The 15,101-nt window shown below is 63.7% G+C and overlaps 10 protein-coding genes across 10 annotated transcripts; 7 read left to right on the top strand and 3 right to left on the bottom strand.

The window, feature by feature from the left end:
- Window positions 1-319: 319 nt before the first annotated feature.
- On the top strand, window positions 320-580 carry MICPUN_62828 (predicted protein; the record flags this gene model as incomplete). Its single annotated transcript, XM_002505329.1, has 1 exon — window positions 320-580. The coding sequence occupies one exon, from the start codon at window positions 320-322 to the stop codon at window positions 578-580; it is 261 nt and encodes an 86-aa protein (XP_002505375.1).
- Window positions 581-689: 109 nt separating this feature from the next.
- On the bottom strand, window positions 690-3,173 carry MICPUN_103288 (predicted protein; the record flags this gene model as incomplete). The annotated part of the gene is made up of 1 exon (XM_002505035.1): window positions 690-3,173. One exon carries the CDS (start codon window positions 3,171-3,173, stop codon window positions 690-692), a length of 2,484 nt encoding a protein of 827 aa, XP_002505081.1.
- Window positions 3,174-3,384: 211 nt separating this feature from the next.
- On the top strand, window positions 3,385-5,532 carry MICPUN_62826 (predicted protein; the record flags this gene model as incomplete). The annotated part of the gene is made up of 1 exon (XM_002505328.1): window positions 3,385-5,532. The coding sequence occupies one exon, from the start codon at window positions 3,385-3,387 to the stop codon at window positions 5,530-5,532; it is 2,148 nt and encodes a 715-aa protein (XP_002505374.1).
- Window positions 5,533-5,623: 91 nt separating this feature from the next.
- Window positions 5,624-6,544, bottom strand: MICPUN_109218 (predicted protein). The gene has a single exon (XM_002505034.1). The coding sequence runs from the start codon at window positions 6,393-6,395 to the stop codon at window positions 5,700-5,702; it is 696 nt and encodes a 231-aa protein (XP_002505080.1). The 5' UTR covers window positions 6,396-6,544; the 3' UTR covers window positions 5,624-5,699.
- Window positions 6,545-7,130: 586 nt separating this feature from the next.
- MICPUN_86281 (predicted protein) lies at window positions 7,131-9,056 on the top strand (the record flags this gene model as incomplete). Its single annotated transcript, XM_002505327.1, has 2 exons — window positions 7,131-7,264; window positions 7,325-9,056. The coding sequence occupies 2 exons, from the start codon at window positions 7,131-7,133 to the stop codon at window positions 9,054-9,056; spliced, it is 1,866 nt and encodes a 621-aa protein (XP_002505373.1).
- Window positions 9,057-9,204: 148 nt separating this feature from the next.
- MICPUN_62823 (predicted protein) lies at window positions 9,205-10,412 on the top strand (the record flags this gene model as incomplete). Its single annotated transcript, XM_002505326.1, has 1 exon — window positions 9,205-10,412. The coding sequence occupies one exon, from the start codon at window positions 9,205-9,207 to the stop codon at window positions 10,345-10,347; it is 1,143 nt and encodes a 380-aa protein (XP_002505372.1). The 3' UTR covers window positions 10,348-10,412.
- A 125-nt stretch (window positions 10,413-10,537) lies between these two features.
- Window positions 10,538-10,831, bottom strand: MICPUN_62822 (predicted protein; the record flags this gene model as incomplete). Its single annotated transcript, XM_002505033.1, has 1 exon — window positions 10,538-10,831. One exon carries the CDS (start codon window positions 10,829-10,831, stop codon window positions 10,538-10,540), a length of 294 nt encoding a protein of 97 aa, XP_002505079.1.
- Window positions 10,832-11,042: 211 nt separating this feature from the next.
- On the top strand, window positions 11,043-12,203 carry MICPUN_62821 (predicted protein; the record flags this gene model as incomplete). Its single annotated transcript, XM_002505325.1, has 1 exon — window positions 11,043-12,203. The coding sequence occupies one exon, from the start codon at window positions 11,043-11,045 to the stop codon at window positions 12,201-12,203; it is 1,161 nt and encodes a 386-aa protein (XP_002505371.1).
- A 755-nt stretch (window positions 12,204-12,958) lies between these two features.
- On the top strand, window positions 12,959-13,708 carry MICPUN_103284 (predicted protein; the record flags this gene model as incomplete). The annotated part of the gene is made up of 1 exon (XM_002505324.1): window positions 12,959-13,708. One exon carries the CDS (start codon window positions 12,959-12,961, stop codon window positions 13,706-13,708), a length of 750 nt encoding a protein of 249 aa, XP_002505370.1.
- A 239-nt stretch (window positions 13,709-13,947) lies between these two features.
- MICPUN_103283 (predicted protein) lies at window positions 13,948-15,051 on the top strand (the record flags this gene model as incomplete). The annotated part of the gene is made up of 1 exon (XM_002505323.1): window positions 13,948-15,051. The coding sequence occupies one exon, from the start codon at window positions 13,948-13,950 to the stop codon at window positions 15,049-15,051; it is 1,104 nt and encodes a 367-aa protein (XP_002505369.1).
- Between the last annotated feature and the right edge of the window lie 50 nt (window positions 15,052-15,101).

The following is a 15,101-nucleotide window of genomic DNA, read 5'->3' as shown; positions in this document are numbered from 1 at the left end:
ACCCTAAACCCTAAACCCTAAACCCTAAACCCTAAACCCTAAACCCTAAACCCTAAACCCTAAACCCTAAACCCTAAACCCTAAACCCTAAACCCTAAACCCTAAACCCTAAACCCTAAACCCTAAACCCTAAACCCTAAACCCTAAACCCTAAACCCTAAACCCTAAACCCTAAACCCTAAACCCTAAACCCTAAACCCTAAACCCTAAACCCTAAACCCTAAACCCTAAACCCTAAACCCTAAACCCTAAACCCTAAACCCTAAACCCTAAACCCTAAACCCTAAACCCTAAACCTAGTTCCGATGCTTCAAACTGTATGGCTCGAAACTCAGCGAGCAGGACCTTCGTCGAGCTCATCTTCGCCAGGGCCGAGACGACGCTTGGTCGATTAGTTGCGCTGATGGCCACGCACTCGATCCACCACGTGTACGTCATCGATGAGGACGACGCCCCGATCGCGGTGATCACATCGACGGACGTGCTTAGACTGTTCGTCGTGGATGATGAGGACTGCATGTGGAACGTGGTATGGGCCCCGGGGCGGGGAGTGGAGGAAGCCATGGAAGCTCGCGAGTAGATGGGTGCTCGGCACCGCAAAAATGTTTGACATCAATTTTGCACTCACCCGCCGACTTGGCAACAACCCAAAAATAGTCTACCTTTGGTGGCATCCTTGCGTGATGCAGCTACAATCCTCCCGCGCACTCGCCCCTGAGGAGCTCCAGCATCACCCGACGCTCGTCCTCGGTCGACCTAGCATTTTCCACGATCCGCGCCATTCCGCCGTTCTGTCCGATCGCCTTGTTCATGTCCTCTACGAACGTCGGCGGACGATCATCACGCTCATCCGCGCGTATCTTCCTCGTCGCAATCGCCTCTAACATCACCGCCGCGACAAGTGCCCATCGCTCGGGGCGTAAGCTCGGAGTAGCGCGATCGAAGAAGAATGTTCGCAGCATACGTCCGAGTGGTTGCTCGAGCGACGCCGGGCTCTGTCGCAAACCAAAGGTCCGGATCACGGTCGGTAATGCGCGGGATATCTCGTGCGCGGCGGCGTTGGCCTGCTGGACGGCGTATCCGATCCGAGGGGGCAACTCCGGTGTTCCATCCATGTCGTCCTTCAGGGTCGCGCCGAGGTGATGGAAAGTGGCGCGGGTAACCCATCCGTCCATCATCATCCACGTCGACCCGAATTCCGAGACGGGAGGTCCTCCCCCTCGCGCGTTCCTCTCGCTGCCCTCGCCGTCGGTGCTCTCTCCGTCGGTGGTCGCGCCTTCGTCTCCGCTTTCCTCGCCACCCGCCTTGGTAAGTGCGAGTCGAAGCGCCTCTCTCGCCTCGCTCAGCGCAAGCTCCGCCGCCTCTTTCTTCCCTTGGTCATCTCCGGCGGCGTCCACGGCCCGCGCCGCCGCTTCGGCGGCACGCATCGCCTCCTCCATGGCGCCGTTGACACGCGCGTCATTTGCCAAATCTCCACCGTTCACGTCCTTTTCATCGGATTCCTCGTCTGTGTCGACGTATCCATCCGCACCCGCGGGGATGACTCGAGTGATCTGCCCCTCGGAAAACTGACCCATGCCCGTCATCGGAACGTTCTTCCCGGTGCGTTCGTGGACGCCGCCCTCTTCGTAAACGTTAAAGTAGAACTGCGCGCCGCCGCCGTTCCCGCGAGGCTCGGCATCGAGCTGAGTCTGCGAAGCACTCTCAAAGTTCTTTTGCCTCGTCGTGAGGTCAGCAATCTCCTCTTCAGTCTGCTCGTACTCGCTCCCGGTGGGTCCCGTCTCCAGCTTCTTGTCAAAACGCACCCCTTTCGCCGCCGGCTCCTTCTTTTCCTTCAGGAACCCGGGTGTCATGCCGCTCTTCAGCACACCTTTCGGCTGGGGAGATTCCGATCGCGAAACAGTTTCGCTCGCCTCCCCAGATTGCTTCTCCTTCTCCTTCGCCCGCATCTGCATAAACTTGGACGGACCTTTCTTCTTTGGCGGCTCGATCCCTTTATTAGGGACGTATCCTTCGATCATCTTTGCCGCCTCCGCCGCGTCCACGCCCTCCGGCACCGTTGGCGGCTTCGGAGCTTGCGCCTCGGTTGCCCGGGGCGGTCGCTTCTCCAAGACGTCCATCTTAATGTTTTGGTTGACGTTGCCGAACGACTTATCCACGTTCTTGGTTGGCAAATTGACTGGATCTCTCCCGACAATCTTCCGATCCCTCTCCGTTTTCGTCGTCGCCTTCTCCTTGCCTTTGTCTGCGTTCAGGAAACCTCCCTTCAGACCCGACTCGGGCGCCAGAGCTTCCTTTGCCTCCTCGCCCCCTTCACCTGTCAGGTCCAACGCGAGCGTCGTGCCGAAATCCTCAGCCTCCACCCTGTGCGCGGTGCAGCAGAACATGTCGAGCGACGCCTTCAGGTACACCTTGCGGTTCTTGGTGTCGATCCGATACTTCCCCCCCGGCTTAGCCTTGCTCCCCGCAGAGGATGGAATGGATTTTTGGGCATGTAGCGACGTCGCGCAGAGCGGCCAACCGCACCGGCCGGCCAGCGCTCGCTCCTCGCACACTTGCAGAAAATCCTCACCGCTCATGTCGCCGCCAACGATGGACTGCAGCTGCGGCACGGACTCTGCCTCGTCCTCGAGCAAGGCCTCCACAACCTTATACTTTGCGCGCATTGCGATGAGGTGAGCCTGCGCCAAAGCCAGCGGAGCCTTTGCGGGGTCGGGCGCGGGCGAGGGTTCCGGGTTGGACACAGGAGCATTCTTCAAAACCTTCAACATCTCTGCGCCGTCGCCGGATGTCCTCCCAGGCTCGGATTCCTTCGACGGGGCCGGGCGAGGGCGAGCCTTCGGCCGCTTCTGCGCGCCGCCGCTCGCCGATCCGGCGGCGTCGCCTGCCACGGCGCTCGCGACCTCCCCTGACTCGCGTAGCGCCCACTGCAGGTTGGTCTTGGACACGAGGTCATCCATATTCTTTATGCTGTTGAAGAATTCGGCATCCTCGGCATCCCTTTGCTCGGCGATGGCTGCCGCGTCGGCGAACGGATCGGACCCACCGCTCGTCGACGAAGAAGGTGCCGCCTTGAACTCGATCTCGCCTCCACCGTTCCCCGCATCCTCTCCGCCTTCAATGGCTTCGGGGACGATGGTGGAATACCTCGAGAACGAGGATCCAGACGCCATGATGCGCGTCCATCAAGCGGACGTGACACGTGCGCCGGTATGTGCGGGCGAGGGGTAGAGGATCACGCTACCACTCCTCCGAGAATCCAGAACGAAACACGAGCCCGTAAAAATTCGATCCGCTCCGAAAAGACGGCACGCAACGGTCGGGGGCGTTACTCTCCAGTGTTGGTGGGCCCTCGCGCCTCCGCGATACATCCCAGGTTGAGGGATGTATCGCGACGACGGAGAGGACGATGACGACGCTGCGCATCCTGGATGGGGCGTCGACGAGCGGCTCCTGCGGTTCCGCGCGGGTCCCCCCGCACCTCGCGAGGATCCCGGCGCCATCCGAGGGAGGTTGCCCACGTTCACGGGACCCGTCGACGATGCCCCCGTAGGGCCGCAAGAGGTTCCCGGCGCGCAATTGCCGCACAGAGCGACCCAACCCAGCATCGCCGAGATGATGGCAGACCCAATGGGCACCCTCAGCGCGCTACCCGAGCACACCCAGCGGCTCGTCCTGGCGCAGTCCATGTTGAGCCAGCAGCAGATACTGATGGGCGAACTCGCCCGCAGGCGACATTGGGAGCAGGAACGATGGATGCACTGGCAGCAACTCCAGGCGAAGCAGAAAGCCGAGCAGGAGGAACGAGAAAGGGCGAGGAGAGAGGAGGAAGAACGAGAAAGGGCGAGGAGAGAGGAGGAAGAACGAGAGGAGCGGGAGAGGCAGGAGGCGGCGAAGGCTGCGAGGGGCCGATGGAAAATGTTCAGTAAAGTCAAGGGCGCGACGGGCGTACTCAAGGCAAAAGCAGAGGAACGGAAGGCTGCGGACGGACGAGGTTCACCGCCTAGGTTCACCTCCAACGGCGATGATGATGACGACGACCCGCACGGCGTTAAATCATACGTCGTGCCGAGACGGCCCGACGGCCTGGTGGACCTCAGGCCGGAGCCGCCCCTGCCCGCGGTGCCCGAGCTCCTGTCGTACAACACGGATGACGGCGTGGACCGTTCCGCGTTCGCCGCGAAGAAACGCGCGGAGCTCGACCGTTTAACCGGCGAGGAGGGTGTGCGGGAGGCGGTTCTCGCAGCGGCGTCCTTGCTCGACCCGGCGACGCTCGCCAGACGCGGTGAGCTCAGGCGCGAGGCTGCGCTGCGTAGGTACCGACGCCTGGACGATGACCACGAGCCCGACGACGACGACGAAAACGTTTCGCCGGCGGAGAATTACGGGGACGAGTACGAGGGCAAGAGGGCGATCGGCGGTGCGCTGGAGTACGCCCGACGGTTGGAGGAAGAGGCTGAGCTGGCGATGCGCGAGTTTAAGTTTGTCAAGGCGGAGAGCGTGTGGCGGAGGCTTCTCGCGGTCGAGGTTGGCGTTGCCGTCGGCGGGATACGTTCAAAGGCGGCGGCGGTGCTCGCCGCGTCCATGCCCGCGTCTCTGCATCGGAGCGCCGAAGCGGATGAGGAGGCGGACCCGGTGGAGGCTGCTCCCGCGCTCTATCAGCTGTCGCGCGCGTTGCGAGCTCAGCCCGGGCGAAGGAGGGACGAGGAGGCCATTCTTCTTCGCTCCCTTCGAGCTCTCGAACAAGCCGGGCGCGCGGACGGCACGAACCAGCAGGGTGTGTCGGACGGCGATGCCCGTCTGACATACAGGGTACTGAGCGCGCTACACGCCGCTGGTGTCGCCATCGACGCGGAGGTTAACGACACGTACGATGACGACGACGATGGAAAAGACGATTTTGACGATGAAGCCGCTCTGGTGTACGCGGCGCGCGCTCTGTCACTCGCCGAGCGCCGTCACGGGCCGTGGCACCCGACGACTGCGGATGCGCTTTGCCGTGTCGCATCCAGTCTGGTCCGCGCGGGACAGCTCCACGACGCTGTCGAGAGGCTGCAGAGGGCGCTGACCATCTCCAGGAGAGCACGAGGCGACACCCACGGGGAGACTGGATACATCCTGTGCGCTCTGGCGCAGACGCACAAGAGGCTCGGGAACTTCGAGCGAGCGTCCAGGCTTGAGGCGGAGTGGAGGAAGTGCGCACCTCGGGCGCGCCAGCCGAGGCCACCCACACGGATGCAACCCCCGGCGATGCTGCAACCAGCCGGACGCGGTGACGTGAGGTCGTTCAGAGAGAAGGTTGTCGACGTTCCCGTTCCCAAGGCTGGCGTCGCTGCGAACGAAGCGTCGAATGCTGGGCCTCCTCCTTCTCGCGCGGGTTCGGATGCGAGCGATCCGCTCACAGGGTACTTTGGTGGGAACCTGCAAGAGCCGAGGTGCGGTGATGGAAAAGTCACCCGCGTCGGTCTCGTGCCGGCGCTCGACCTCTCAATGCTGCCACCACTTGATTTCTCGGATGATGAAGGGGACTGAAGCTGACATCACAGTGTCCGGAGCCTCATATGATATGATAATGAAGTGGACCAAACACTGTAGCGATGTCTGTTACCAAGCGAGGCACCTTCGTACAACAGGTCTGCGAATAATCTTCTAAGAACCGTCGAAGGGAGGTCCCTTCGGGTCAACCACCTCTAAGCTCTCTACCACGTCGCCCTAGGACCGTACGTCCCGTTCGACGGCGTCCATCCCGGCGGCAGCATCACCCCGCTGGTCCAGTGCGCCAACCTCGGAGCGTCTGGGTGCCTTTTCCTGTACGTCGCGCCATCCTTGACCGTCCCCGGCGCGTCGTTCGCGCCCCGTTGATTCACCTCCACGTTCTCCGGCGTCTCCGTGAACTTGAGCCAACAGTCCCCGGGTCCGTGGGTGTGCGCGTCCGGTTCGAAGCATCCTTTCGTCTCCATCACCGGACACCAAACCCACGCGTTGCAGGGCAAATCAGCGAACGGACCGTGGTGAGGAGGTCCAGGTTTGTGTGCCCGACAAGCCGCCGCGCAAGCCGCCGCCGTCGGTTTTCTGTGTCCTATTCCCCACGCCACCGCCAAACCGTCGTAGCTCGCGTGTTCCTCGTACCACGCCACCTGCTCTGACCGCGCCGCTTCCGACCGATCGAACTCGACGTTGGTGCGTGATTTGACCAGGCAGTCGGGAACCACGTGCGAGTACCCGTCAACCGCGGGCGAGCCGCACTCCCGCGGTCGAGCCGGAGGAGTCGACTCGACCAGCGCGATGTCCACCTTTCTCATCTCCACGTCGACACCTCCCGTCGGGTCATCTTTAGGGTCCGAGTATCTCGGCAGGTGGCCCGACATCCACGGCGTACCGTCACCCCGAGACATCGCCCCCGGGGGAAGGCCCTCGTACAGAGTCTGCCGCTTCAGCCAGCACTGGCCAACCTTCGCGCCGCAGCCTTCCGCGTCACCGCAGAAGACCCAAACGTTACACCCGTCTTTCGAACGACAACGCTCGCAGCAAGCCGCGGCGTCTGCTACTTTGTGATCCGCGCCCCAAACCACGACGTCTCCGGCGAGCTCCAGATGAGCTTCACCGGTGCACGTCCCCTTGACTTTGTCACCCCCAGCCGTCCCATACCTCGGAGCATCTTCCTTTGGGGACGTGGTATCGGCAGATGGCACGGTCTTGCTCGCGCCGGACGCTACTCTCCCGTCGAGACCGAACGCTGCATTCCGTCGTTCATGGCGCGCGGGCACGACCCGGAGCCCCTCGTGCGTGTCGACCGAGTGGTGTTGCCGATGCAGGGAGAAAGGTTCCCGCTCGCGGACGCCCGACACGGCGCCCGCCCCGCCGTCCCTACGCTCGCCGCCGCGCTTGAGCACCTCGATCACGAGTGTGGCGATGAGGAGCCAAGCAACCGTTCCGCGCAGTCCGCACCGCCCAGCCATATGGCCTCCGCGGGCTGGCGGTGCTCCCCTCGGTCTGGCCGTCTTGGGGCTGCCGACGACGTCGTTTGAATAGTATCGACATGTGAAACCAACAACGGCACACAGTAAACGGAGCGGAGCACCGGGCGCCGCATGCATCCGCGAGGTAAGTTCGACTCGCGCGCGCAGCGTATGCGCCACGTCGACAACAGCAGCCGCGGCATCGGCTCGCTCGTCGCTGGCGTCGATAAGCTGTTGTTGAGCGCTCAGTCAACGGGTGTGCTGAACTTGAGCGATCGTGGCATGACGGAGATCCCGCGCGCGGTGTTCGACGCGGAGGACCCGGACGCGGCCGAGAATTTTCGCGCGCCCGTGCAGACGATCAGCTTCGATGCACCGGAAAGTGGAGGGCCCGCGTGGTGGGAGGTAAAGGAGCTCACCGCGCTCGTCGCGTCGCACAACAGCATCGCGCAACTCCCGGAGGACGTCGCAAAGCTGAACGCGTTGCAAAAGTTGGATCTGGGGCACAACCAGCTCGAGTCTCTCCCCGCGACCGCACTGGCGTCGCTCCCGCTTCGGTCGCTGGATGTCTCCGACAACAAACTGCGCATGCTGCCCGATGCGCTGCCGGTGGAGACCTTGGCGGCGCTCAACGTGTCGCGCAACCCGAAGCTGTTCAAACTCCCCGAATCAATCGGCGCGTGCGACCGATTAGCGGAACTGCGCGTCGCGGGCTGCGCGCTGACGGAGCTGCCGAGAGCCATCGACGGGTGCACGTCGCTCGTCACGCTGGATATCTCCAACAACCGCATCGGAACCCTGCCCGACGGCATGACTCGCCTCGCGTCGCTCAGAGATTTGTGCGTCAGCGGCAACGCTCTGACCGCTTTGCCGAGGGACGTCGGCGCGTTTACGTCGCTTACCCGGCTCGACTGCAGGGAGAACCGCATCACTTGCGTCCCGCCGTCCATCTCTGGATGCTCGAACTTGGCTGAAATCTTCATCGGGCGCAACGAGCTGACCGCGCTCCCGGACGCGCTCGGAACCTGCGCCGCGTTGGCCACCCTGGACGTGAGCTCCAACCGGCTCACCGAGCTTCCGTCTTCGCTCGCTGCGGGTGCGCCGCTTCGAACCGTCGACGCCTCGGGTAACGATGTCACCCGCGTCGCACCGGAGCTCGGGAGGTGCACGAGCCTGCGTAGACTCGCGCTAGAGGGGAACCCGATCCGTTCCATCAGGCAGAACATCCTGAGTGGTCCCATCGGTGACCTCCTCGCGCACCTGCGATCTAAGCTCGGCGCCGAGGAAACCGGCGTGGGAGCGGCGTTCAGGGGTGACGAGTCGACGACTCGCGCGGAGGATGCGGCGAGAGCGGTGGCGACCGCGGCGAGGGTCGCGTCGGAGGGTGGACGCGCGTCGGGCGTTTCGCTGAGGGGACAGCGGCTCGAGAGCCTGCCGGATGATTTCTGGAGCGTAGTCGCCAGAGGCGTGACGTCCGTGGACCTCGGAGAGAACGGTTTGAGGGGTGGGGTGGACGCGGAGGAAGTCGAGAGATGCGACGGACTCGAGACCCTGCTGCTGGACGGAAACGCGCTGGAGAAGTGGCCGCTACCTTGCGGCGAGGGACGTCCTCTGTCGTTGACGGAGCTAAACTTGGCGGGTAACAAGGGACTCTCCGCGGCTATGCCGCCGAGTGCGTTTTCTCGAGCCTCTCGGCTGCGAAAGTTGGACGTGACCGGGATCGTGTTCCAACCGTCGCGCGGCCCGAACCTGCTGAGACCACTCGCCGAGACGCTGACGGAGCTTCGATGGGGCAAGGCGATGCTGGACGCGATCCCGGACGAAGTGTTCGACCTGCGCCGGCTCCGCGTCCTGCGGTTGAACGACAACCACATCGGCGCGTTGTCCCCGGCGGTGGCGCGACTGGTCGAGTTGGACGAGCTCGACCTCACGAATAACGACTTGGGCACTTTACCTCCCGAGCTCGGTCTACTGACGGGGCTGCGGTGGCTCGGGGTTGAGGGAAACATGTTGCGGATGATCAGGAGGCCTGTGATTGAGCGCGGGACCAAGGCGTTGCTGGAGTACCTGCGCGACAAGCTGCCCGGAACGAAGTAGAGCCACTTTGGCATTTTTTGGCACCTTCATTTGACTCAAAAACATCGGTCTAAATTTTCTCACTTCAGTCAACTGAATTTCTCCCGTCCGGTGCCAGTCCATTTTCAGATCCGTTGGGAGCGCCTTGCGCGGCACTCCACGGTCGCACATGCCGCTCATCGAGGAAGTCGTCCACCACTCCGCGGCCCTCGAGCCGTTGGATGGTGATGACGCCGAGCTTCACGAGGACGCGTCGTCCTCCAAGGTCAACCTCGACGCCGCGGTCGCGGAGATCGAGGCGCGAGAGGCGGAGCACGGGTGGCAGACTCTCGTGGAGGGCACCGACGGGGACCGGCCCGCGGTGGACGAAGACGGCAACGTGCTCTCCGTGTTCGGCGAGCAGTCCTTGCACAACTACCCCGACATCCACGCCGACTGGGGCGACGTCCGACACGGCCCGCTCGCGGCGCGTCGACCGACGCAGGCGGGCACCGCGAACCCGTACGACGCAAACGCGGGGGGTTGGAACACCGAGTACCGCGCGCAGCTCGAGCACGCCATGGACATGGTGAGGGACTCGCGGGAGGTGATGAAGAACCTTCGCGAGCTCAGACGTAAGAAGAAGGAAGAGGACGAGGAGGGGGTGCATCACACGTACGTCAAGGGCCAGACGGCGAAGGAGGCGAGCGAGCAATGGGAACGCGAGCGAGCCGAGCGAGTCGAGCGGGACAAGTCCAAGAGGCTCGCGAAGATGGAGGCGGACGCGAGGGCGGCGGCGAGGGCGGCGGAGGAAAAGGCTGGTGAGATCGTTGGGGTCAAGCCCTTGCCCGAGTGGATCGTCAAGGCTGGCAAGAAGGACGGATCGTCGGCCGAGTTTGACCTCGCCGCAGCGCACAGGGAGTGGATCGAAGCGCTCGGCGCAAGGGACAGCCCCACGCGAACCAGGACCGGCCGGTCGGCGATGAACCGGGATGCGGACGAGGACGCGCGATGCGATGAGGAGGCCACCGAGCCGCCGGCGACGCCTCCGAGCGAGAAGGAAAAGGCGGAGTCGAAGACGATGAAAGCGGAGTCGGCTCGCTCAGAGTTTGAAGTCGACGATTCCAACGAGGGAGACTTCTTCCGCGAGCTGTCCAGCCTGAGTCCGCACAGGCGCGCGCAGTCGTCGAGGACCGAGGAGAGAGACTTCTGGAATGAGGACGTGTACGGCGGCGACGTCAACGACGAGCTCGCCCAGTTTGAGCGGCAGATGTCGGAGATGTGCAGTCTCGAAATCTCGTCCATCAAGCGCGTCGCCGTCGCCGAGGACTGACGTGCTCACAGGATGCTATGCCATCTACCGTGCGAGATATTAAATACCGATGATTCCTAAAGTCTAACGTCCGCCAACCCCGTGCCCGTGCCGGCGCGCGACGAGTCCCTCGACCCTTTCGCTCCAGACCCCCCCGAAACCCGCGAGGCCGCCAAACCCCACGAGATCGAGTCCCCGCCACTCGCACCCGTCAGCGGGTGAGGGTGCTGTACGCCGCTCCCGGGGGACCTCCTGGCACCAGCAGAGGCTTCTTCGGCACCGTCTTGGCGACGTAGGGTTTCAGCGGGAACGACGCGAGGTCGATCTCCGGCGTGATGAAGTTCGGCCTGCGCAGCGGGTCGAGCTTGTACCCTCGCTTGGTGTGCCGCCCCGGCGCGATGGCCCCCTTCCCCTTGTAGTAGCCCTTCTTGGCGCGCTTGGTGGTCAGCCGCAGGTAACCAAGGCGCTTGGCCGCGCGCCCCAGGAGGGCGACGGAGAAGAACATGCGCGTTCTTCGAGCGTGAGCGCCCCCGACCGCCGCGACTCGCGCTCCTCGCAGTGGCAACCCTAGAGCTGGCTGTGATTCTTTGTCAATCGACCCACCTCGAGCTGGCGTCCGGCGGTGCTCTCGGCTCGGACCTTTTCGCGTCCCTTCACTTCGCGAGGCGCCATACGCGCCTGGGGCTCGAGGCTCGCCGTTTGAGCGAGCTCCGATTATGCGTGCACTCGCCAGGAGTGTTTCGCATAGGTGCCGCGTCACCAGCGCGCCCTCGTCGTCGTCGTGGTCCTCCGCGACGCGCGCAGTCTCCGCGACCACCTGGAACGGCACGAACGATTCTGCGACACCTCTCGGCGACCTTTACGCCGGATTCGCTCCCACGCGAGGGTTTTGGCAATCTCCCGTCGCGTCGTTCGCGACGTCCGCCACCGTATGGGAGGATGGAGGCGCGTCTGGGTCCACGATCCGCCCCCAACCCTCCCTCAAACCCGCCATCTTGGTATGTACGAGCAAGGTTGTCTCGCCGGAGCAGAGGAAGGACTACGAGGCCTGGCTCACGGAGGGTAAGACCCTGATCGACGCGGTGCTGAAGGACAAGGACTGTCAGGCGGGACTGTCGGTACCGGCGGGTAGACGGCCGCTGCCCGAGGGAAGGTTCAGCTGGGTGCATTTTCCAGCCGCGGGTGGCGAGGCCAAGCCCATTCGGCGCGGGTTGAAAAAGTCGCCGCCGGACTCGTCCGAGAACGATCGGGAGTCGTTGGAGCACGTGCGTCACAGCGGGGCACCGAACTGCGAGACCGTCGCCGTGGTGTTTCAGCGCCAGGACGACATGGAGCGGTGGACGCACTCGAACAGACGCGCGGAGTGGCTCAAGCGGGGTGAGCGTTTCAACGGCGGAGACCCGGATGGCGCGCTGAGGGCTCGGGCGAATGTCATCATGGACGACGGGTCCCTCGGGGGTTGGCTCCCCGCGACACCGACGGGTGACTCAAATCACGCGCCGGCGGTTCCGTCGTGGAAGGTGTACGCGGCGGTGGTGCTGGCGCAGTACCCCATCTACGAGCTTAACATGTTGTTGCTGCTTCCGGGGTTGGAAGCAGCGGGTGAACCTGCGGCTTGGTTCACCGGTGCCACGCAGCCCGCGCGCGGTGCGGTGGTCCAGGCTTGGTCGTCGGCGATGGCGGTGTTTGGGACGTTGCCGTTGACGCAGAGGCTGCTCCGATGGTACGGATTCATGGGCGCCAAGGGTGTCGAGGGGGGAGGGACCGCGTTTGGCACAGCCGCGACGGCGGCGACGGCGGCGGCTTCGGTTGGAGGATTCTACCTCGCGCAGCCGCACATAAACGCAATCGTCGAGGCAATATCCGGCGGCGGTTGATTAGCGCGTATCGAAGGGTTTAGTGGAGGTGGGGCAAACCCTTAGCAAAGTAGCACCATGAAATAGAGCTCTGTGAACTCGTCGCCAGGAAATGTTGTTTGTTTGCAAAAGTTTTTGGCATGCATCGATGCTCGCCCTCAAGACCCCCCGGCGCCTCCACACTGCTCGGATCGATGTGAAACTTTGCGAGGACGTAGCTGACGACGCGGGGCGTCCCCCCATGTCCTCAGAAATCCCCCAAGCCGGAAGAATAAAAAGAAATCCCCCAAGCCGGAATCGAACCAGCGACCTAAGGATTACTATTTCGCATTCTCTCCCATGTTCGGGAGTTAGGGGTTTTGGACGCAGATTTTACTCTGCTGCATAGACAAGTCTACAGTCCTCCGCTCTACCAACTGAGCTATCGGGGGCAGGAACTTATTCATTTTGGTGATCCATGGTTTTTTTGAGTTATGTACCCGAAACCAGCCAGCGACAGGAAGGATGGCGGTCACCTCCACGATGGAAAATCGACGTGGCTTGTTATCTGAGAGGTGCCCAACTCGATCGGCCCCAAGCAGAGGAACACTCCGGCCCACACTCCGGCCCACACAGACAACTCGCCCATGATGTCGTCTATCATCAATCGGACGTTGATCGCTGTTAACGCGCGCGCGCTCAACCGGTGCTCCTCCGCCGCCACCACCTCTTCGTCCTCGTCCTCCGCTCCGGTTAATAAGCCCGGCCTGAAACCGTCCCGTCGCGCGTTCTCCATCATGACGGGCGGCTTCTTCGCCGCGGGCGGTCGCTCAGACATCGCGGTCGCGCGCCAGGCGGCGGGCGCCAACCCTGAGATCGCCAAGGTCCTCGTCGACCCCAAGTTCCCGGACGCCTTCCCCTTCGGCGAACAGGAGATGCAGAGGTACGACGAGTCGTCCGACTTCCTCTTCTACTCGCAGCCCAGGTTCGTGCAGCACATCGACGACGACGCCATCGGCGCCCTGACCAAGTACTACGCCGAGGTGTTCCCCGAGAGCGGCAGGGAGGACACGGCGCTCCTCGACGTGTGCTCGTCGTGGATCAGCCACTACCCCAAGGACTACAAGGCTGGTCGGATCAGTGGGCTCGGCATGAACGAGGAAGAGTTGGGTCGCAACCCAATCTTGAGCGACTACGCGGTGAGGGACCTCAACGAGGACCCGACTCTGCCTTACGAGGACAACACCTTCGACGTGGTGACCAACGCCGTGAGTGTCGACTACCTCACCAAGCCGCTGGAGATGATGAAAGAGGTGAACAGGGTGCTCAAGCCCGGTGGACTGGCCGTGATGAGCTTCAGCAACCGGTGCTTCCCGACCAAGGCGGTGTCCATCTGGACGGCGACGGGTGACCTGGACCACATCTGGATCGTCGGTGCCTACTTTCACTTCGCGGGGGGTTTCGAGCCTCCGGCCGCGCAGGACATATCTCCCAAGCCGGGCAAGACGGACCCGATGTACGTCGTGTACGCCAGGAAGAAGGCGTGAGCTGTACGGTAGTGCTCATTAGGAGGCGTTGTCTCTGCCAAAACCAAAAACCAAACTTTTGCCAACCGACCGGTGGGTACGCCTTGCTTTGAAACACGCGGTCCCGACCGCTCCCGCCGCAGACCGAGCCGCACGAGCACGTCTCCGCGCGCTCGGCGTCTTTCGCGTGAACGCCGCGGTGCCACGCGTCGCGTCCCATCCTTCGAATCGAACCGAGACGATCCGCGTGCCTCGCGACGATGAGGTCATCACTCGGATCCCTGGGCCGTGCGCTTCGCGGGGCGTTCTCTCGCGCGGCTTCGTCGTCGACCGCGTCCTCGTCGTCGTCGACGTCCGTGGCGTCGGCGGCTCCCCCGGCGTCGAGTTATCGCTTCCATCCCGAGCACTTCCCGGAAGTTCCACCCGTCCCCCTCGCGCTGGGCCTGGCGGGCGCGATACCCTTCGTCGCCCTCGCCGCCCCGGTGTCGGCGTCGATCGGGCTGGAGGGCGTCTTCCCCGAGGCGTACAGGGCCGCCGCTCAGGCTGGGTACGGCGCGGCGATCCTCTCATTCCTCGGCGGCACGCAGTGGGGCTTTGCCGCGTCGGGTTACGGCGCCGCCCACGTCGCCGCGGGTTCGGGCAAGGTCGCCGCCGACGCGGCGTTTGCAATCGCAAATCTCGCAAATCTCGCGGGCCCGGGCCGGTACGTTTACGGCGTCGCGCCCTCCCTCTACGCGTGGGCCGCCCTGGCGCTCCCTGTTCCCGCGCAGCTCGTCGCTCTGGCGGGTGGTTTGGGCGCGGTGCTCGCCGGCGACGCGCACCTCGCGTCCAAGGGTCTGATGCCGAGGTGGCTCATGCCCCTGCGGTTCGTCCTCACCGGGACGGCGGTTATCTCTCTGTTGTCCTCCGTGCCCGCCGCGTACGAGCGTCAGAAGGCTGAGGATTGGGAGAAGACGATGGTGTCGAAGCTGAAGAGCCGCGCGCCCAAGACGGACGAGGCCCTGCGGAGGTCCACCAAGGACCTCGCGCAGACGACGGGGTCGCTGAGGGACGCGAGGAACGCGGCGGAGGCGGCGGCGAAGAGAGTCGCCGAGCTCGAAGCCGCGGCGGGCGCGAGGGAGGCTGAGCTGGCGATGACCAGGGGCGCCAAGGAGGCGGAGGCGGAGGTGGCGAGGGCGAGGGTGGAGGCCGTGACCGCTGAGGCCGCCGCGGCGAGGGCGGAGCTCCAGACGGCGACGATGAAGCTGGTAAACGCGGAGGCGGAGGCTGTGAGCCTGCGCAAGAGGCTCCTGGAGGCGGAGGCGACGCTGCGGGGGAAGGGCATCATGGAGGAGGTCGAGCGGAGGATCGGCAAGGACGAGTAGTCTACGAGGAGATGCACGCGTGATGGTAAACCTTAATAACTGATATCATA

This window comes from Micromonas commoda, chromosome 11 (assembly GCF_000090985.2).
Source record: "Micromonas commoda chromosome 11, complete sequence".
NCBI classification, from domain to species: domain Eukaryota; kingdom Viridiplantae; phylum Chlorophyta; class Mamiellophyceae; order Mamiellales; family Mamiellaceae; genus Micromonas; species Micromonas commoda.
This window is presented reverse-complemented; position numbering and strand designations above follow the sequence as displayed.